The 6,283-nt window shown below is 35.2% G+C and overlaps 1 protein-coding gene across 1 annotated transcript in view; it reads right to left on the reverse strand.

The window, feature by feature from the left end:
* Window positions 1–5,662, reverse strand: part of LOC109847803 (ribosome-binding ATPase YchF) — a 6,133-nt gene extending 471 nt beyond the window's left edge. Inside the window, exons 1-11 of the mRNA XM_020417043.1 lie at window positions 5,361–5,662; window positions 5,064–5,252; window positions 4,540–4,593; window positions 2,836–2,946; window positions 2,618–2,680; window positions 2,284–2,538; window positions 1,155–1,301; window positions 1,031–1,058; window positions 886–956; window positions 149–208; window positions 1–39 (exon numbers count right to left, since the gene is read on the reverse strand). Of these exons, the coding sequence (XP_020272632.1) occupies window positions 1–39; window positions 149–208; window positions 886–956; window positions 1,031–1,058; window positions 1,155–1,301; window positions 2,284–2,538; window positions 2,618–2,680; window positions 2,836–2,946; window positions 4,540–4,593; window positions 5,064–5,252; window positions 5,361–5,552 (1,209 nt within the window). The 5' untranslated portion in view covers window positions 5,553–5,662. The remainder of the gene's footprint in view (window positions 40–148; window positions 209–885; window positions 957–1,030; window positions 1,059–1,154; window positions 1,302–2,283; window positions 2,539–2,617; window positions 2,681–2,835; window positions 2,947–4,539; window positions 4,594–5,063; window positions 5,253–5,360) is intronic.

A 6,283-nucleotide genomic window follows, 5' to 3' on the forward strand; every position in this document is an offset into this window, starting at 1 on the left:
CCCCTCCTGTACTATATAATCCTTCCCCTCTGATCTCAACTGCATTGATTTGCAAATTGAACAGTAAAAATCGATGCACAATGAAATTTGGTTATCATGCGCGTTGTATTGTACCAAACAAAATTAAGTGCTTAAGAATTGAACTTACAAGTCCTTTCTCCCTTGCAGCTGCCAGAGAACCAGCTGCAACAAAATCATTGTAGGCTACCTGATGAACCACAAACTTATCAGTATCATTCATTCAATAAACAAGAAAAAAACATTTGAATTGCCCAGTCATTATCTGATTCAATTCCTTAAGGGTCATGTCAGTATTAGTCCTTCAAATCTTTCATATTTTGATATTGGTCCTTCAAATATTTGAAATTGCTATAAGGTCCCCCAGATCACATAAGTCGTTTGACATTAGTCCACTTAGCACCATTTGAATTTGGGAGAAATATCCCTTCCACTTTTATTGATTGGGGCCGGAATATTTTTTGTTATACACTTTTTAATACAAACCCAAACTCATATTCATTTACACACCCTACTCCGTTTCAGTAAGCCCATTAAAACTTCCATCTTTCCCAATGGTCTTTAGTGAGAGTAGCTCGGTAATTACTCATCCATGGTTAAGCACTAGCCCGACCATGGTTATCAGATTGGACAGATTTAGATGCGGAGAACTAATATATTTTGGGGGACGTAATCAAAATTTCAATGATTTGGGGGACTAATCTCAAAATATGAAAGATTTGAGGGACAAATATCAGAATAACCCATCCCTTAAACATCTGCTTTCCTAGGGATTCTAAAATTCATCCCCTCAGATCATATTAAATGCTTGGAATATTTAGAAATAACAGGTGTTTTTCAAACTGAAACTTAGATAATGGTACTTACAGTCTCTGCTCGAATGAAGCCCTTCTCAAAGTCAGAATGTATAACTCCAGCAGCTTGAGGTGCTGTCATGCCTATTTTGATGGCAACATTTGGTAAGATAAAAGATTGGCTTTGATAAATCACATGAAAAGGATACAAATCTTACCTGCATGTATAGTCCATGCCTTTGTTTCCTTGGAAAAACAAGAGAGAGGCAAAATATGCATGTTAAGAGAACTTAATACTTAACACTGACAACTGCATTATCGGAAACAAGTCAAGATGCTTACCTTCTCTCCTGATGTAAAATAAGTTCGCAACCCTAAAAGACTATATGTCGCCCTTATTAGATTCCCTAGTCCACTTTCATCTACACCAAGGGACTTTAAGAATTCAGTTCTTTCCTCAGGTGGAAGTTCGGTGAGCTCAGCTTCAACCTGTTTGACAATTGGTTCTTTAATTTGTAGTTTAATCAACTGATTAATGATTATTCAGCTCAAAGCACCTCTCTTTACTTGAACCAAAAATAAGAAAGTGAAGATATGGAACAGAAAGAACTTCAAGTTAATCTTGAAACTTATCTGGTAAATTTACAATTATGCTTACATAATGAATTTAACTTCCGAAAAAATTCAGGGTAAAAGCTTAGGGTTTTTCTCATATTAGACCTCCAAGTGTTTGTTAATTCTATATTAGACTCTAAAATCTTCATAGTTCTCAATTAGATCCTGAATCTTCATATTTGTTAAGAATGGGGGTCTTATTTAAAAGAGCTTAATAGATTTGGGGATGTAACTTAATAATACGAGGGTCTTATTTAAAACAACTTAATGGATTTGGGGGGTCTAATTTAAAAATAAGAAAACTTGGGTTCCTAAACGTCTAATATAGTATCAACAAAGATTTGGGGTTCTAATATGACAAAAAGTCAAAAACCCAAAAGATTTTTTTCCTTGCAAAGGATGTCTACACTTATTGCCTGGAGCAAATTCGCGCATGCATATGCATAGTATGCAGACTACGTGGATTTTGCTGGTGAGAATAAACATGCTGATTCAATGTATTAGTATACAATAAAGTTACAAACATATACAAGTGATATTAGTCGGTATGCCATTTTCATGAAGCTAGCATCCTTCCTGCAAAGTCCTGCAGTTCATTCAGTGACCAGCTTATTACTCAAGATAATAAATCCACAAATAGTGACAGCATAGCAAAAACATCACCAAACAATCATTGAAAAAAGTTATGCATGATAAAAGTAATTAAGATAAAACAATTATCCGACTGATATTTCATAAGCGACAAAGGTATAAAGCACCAAGCCCTATTTAACCATATATGAATATATTTTGTGAAGTTGATATAATTACATAGATTAGTTATTAATGTACTATTCTATATACTAGTGGAGTATACCTGTGCTGAAACTGTAACCATCCCAGATTGCAATTCAGATGCAAGATTGATCACTTCTTTGACATGTGGATTATCACTAGGGTCAGCAAGTTCAGACTCAGCCACGTTAGCTACATATATTACAGGTTTCATTGTGAGCAGGCACAGCTGACGTATAGAATCTTTCTCCAAATCTGTTAATGAAACAGATCTTGCAGGTTTTCCATCCATAAGTGCCTTCTGAATACTTTCTAAAGCAGATCTTTCTGCTTCCTCCTGAAATAAGAGCATAATCAAAAAGTGAGTACTGGTGTCAAGTTTGAATATGCATAACTCAACCATCAGCAAATTTTACCTTCACTTTAGTTTGTGAATCCTTGGATTTGCTTTTCTTAAGTTTCTCTAGCCTTTTCTCTATCTGCATTACTTATAAAAATACAACTTAGTCCTATTAGCCCACCATGTTAACAGCAATTATCTTCATATGCATGCAAATGCACTGCTGATAAGCAACTTGTTCTATATCTAAGCACACAAAGAACAACAATTGCAGAAGATATCTTAATTGTTTACCTGGTCAAGATCTGAGAAAACCAGCTCCAAATTAATGACATCAATATCTGATTTCGGGTTAACTTTTCCATTCACATGAACAATATCATTATCCTCAAAGCAGCGTACAACCTACGCACCACATGCATCAAAACAAATTCTTAAATACCTAAGAAATCCTTCATAACTATTCTCTCAAATGATACAATCTTCCAAATGAAGCAAACATACAAACTGTGATTGTGAGTTCAGGAAATAATAAAAAAATAAGAAACATATTACTAAATAGATGACAAAGGGACAAAAGTACCAATGAAAAGATAAATATATCTACTGATACACAAATCTAATGTGATGTTGGTGCAATAATTAATCGAATATAACAAACTCCCCAAGCCTTTTTTTTTCCTACTACAAATAAATAGGCAATGATCAGAGAAACAGTTAGTAAAGAACTTAAAATGAACAAGAAGAGACTTATGTTGTACATGTATATTACCCAAGAATTCACTTGGAAAAAAAATAATAAAAGAAGAAAAAGATACAGAGCTTTCATAGAGTTTGGCAGATAATCAATAACAATAAACACTTGGTGTTGGATGAATCTCATCCTCCATTTCCATAAGTAAATCAAATATAAATGCACCGCCTTCAAATCCTAATAAAACAAACAGTATTTTAGCATAACCTCCAATTGACTATAGAAATAGTTATTCCCGGATGTGGATAAATAGCTATTTAATCCTAATAAAACAAACAGTCATGGAAATTGCTGCCTGCTACAGCTTGCTGTCCATAACTGCAAGTACACCCATTCCGATTTTCACTTAAAATACAAAAAGTACAACAAATTCTTAGTAGAAAGGAATACAGGCATGAGATTCTGATAAAAAGCTATATGCCTGTTCCACAAGGTTCTCATATGGAGATTGCTACCCATTTCTAAGATACTTGAAGAGCTTGATGATTGTTAGAAACCTACTACCACTGAGGTTGGTAGATAATAGATATTAACATGCTAATTGTGCACTCAGTCTCAAAAATAAAATAAAACAAAAAGTGTCCTATTTGCACAATATTGTTTGTCATCTGTAAATATTACGCTCCTGATGTTGTACTAATTTCGGTGAAAGTTTAGTGATTTTCTGGAGCACAGGTTCTTCTCTCGAAAAAAAAAGTTTTGCCAAGATCACAATGAAGTTGCAGTGTGATATCAGTATTGCAATCATCGTTACTTGTGATCCTTCTGCATAATCATTGTCACTTCACTTGGGAATGAATTGTTTCCCGGGGGCCATAAGTTCCTAATGCTTGTCAGCTGCATTGTGTTTTCGACTTCTAATAGACTACTCAGCCTTGACTTCTGTCCACCTTGACCAAGTCAGAAATGGTTACCACCTAGAGTGTTAGATTCTACAAGGTACAGGACCTTGTAGGTGATATTGATAATTTGATATTACCTGAGGGCTTTTTACAAAGTACAATGATAAACTGAAATGATAGGATAGATCTACAACTACTGAGATATTGTTCTTCAAACCCTTTCCTCCAACTGTTAACAACATGTGACAAGAACACTGAGAGTAAAAAAGAAAAATAAAAGTCTTGGGTTCAATGTAGCCAAAGGATCATTGTGGCTATTGTTTTTCAAGTGTGAAACGGCATAGTCTTGAGGAGTGTGATAAAGATAAGATTGAACTCAGAAAAATCAACACAAATACAAACCTGAAGTATGGAATCCACTTCGCGAATGTGCGAAAGAAATTTATTCCCCAATCCCTGTAATGTAAAAGGACATAAAGCTTTAGTAGCCAGTAAATACCTCCTGCTTAGAATTAGTCACATTTGACAGAAAAGAACACTTTGAAATAAAACAATTTTGTTCATTTACCTATTCAAGTAATTCAACTACCACAAAAAGTATTTCATTTCTTAGGTGAACATCCAAGTAGACAAAATTTACATGTATACTCTCGAAAAAATTCCAATTCTCAACGAAAGGAGTTACGGCTTGTAACTTTTTTGTACATCAAATCATAAAATGCAGCCTTTTCTACATTCTTCAACAGATTTCCAAACAAATTTCATTTAGTATGATGTTTCCAGAAGGACAGTCATGTTTCATGTTCAATTGCAGACAACTCAGACCCACTGAAAACTATAGAAGATACATCCATTAATAACATAATCAATCTTCAAGCATGACTTCAATTCGCAAATCAATCGCAAAATGAAACGAAGGCCTTCACCTCTCCTTGACTGGCTCCTTTCACTAAACCAGCGATGTCCACAAACTCTATAGACGCCGGCACAGACTTCTGAGATTTACTAAGACCAGAAAGCACACTCAACCTCGGATCCGGAACCGTCACAATCCCCACATTCGGCTCAATCGTGCAGAAGGGAAAGTTCGCAGCCTGAGCCTTTCCATTCTCAACCTGAATAAATCAAAGACATTAAATCAAACATTTTGCTTGCACTAACTACTGCACTAGAGAAACTACTCAACTCCAATGAATTTGGGGATTAGGGCTTCGAGAGCTTACAACGGCATTGAAGAGGGTGGACTTGCCGACGTTGGGGAGGCCGACGATGCCGGCCTTGAGGCTCATGCTGATCCTCGACCCTGAGGAGTAGAGGCGTCGCCATTGATGAGGGAGGAGGAGAGGAGAAGAGGAAATGGAGCAAGAGGAGGTAAAACCTAGCCATTGAGAGGTCAAAACCCTAGAGATGGCCATTGAGATTCTTCGGGGGGGAGAGAGGATAGAGAGAGAGAGAGAGGAGGGAGAGGGAATTGGATATTGGCGTCGAATATAAACCAGTGAAGAAATTCACGGGGCTTTTTTTGGATTTTATTTTTGTATATATATCCTTTAAACGTTCTTATTCTGAGAAAAACTCTAACGCCTCGTTCGGTACGCGGGAATGGACAAACTTGGGAATGGAATGGAAGAAAGAATGGAATGGATTGCATGTGAGAATAGAATGGTCATTCTCATTCTCTTGTTTGGGTGCGTTCGTAGAATGAAGCTAGAATGGAAATCTCATTCTCATTCCCATGTTTGGTATCACTAGTACACAAGTGAGAATGAAATCTCATTTTCTAATAATGCCCTTACAACAACATAGATTTTTAATAAGATAAAAAATAAACATTAATGATAATAACTAAATAATTTTATATACGCATATGTTATATTAATCTAGGTATGTGTTATACTAATGCTCGTGTTATCCATCAGGTGTATGTTTCGTTTATATTTTTTAAACAATACTCGTTATTTCTTAGTCTTAAAAATTAAAGAAAAATAAAAAAAAGATTATCGTATCTTTCATAGGTCCAAAAAAAAGAATGATATCCACAATCCACAGTTCTAGATATATAAATTAACTTATTTAATAAAGTATCAAAATCACTCAATTCATAATAGCAAAAATCCATAAAACAATACCAACTAAAATAATAAGT

The sequence above is a fragment of the Asparagus officinalis genome, chromosome 7, assembly GCF_001876935.1.
Source record: "Asparagus officinalis chromosome 7, Aspof.V1, whole genome shotgun sequence".
NCBI lineage: Eukaryota > Viridiplantae > Streptophyta > Magnoliopsida > Asparagales > Asparagaceae > Asparagus > Asparagus officinalis.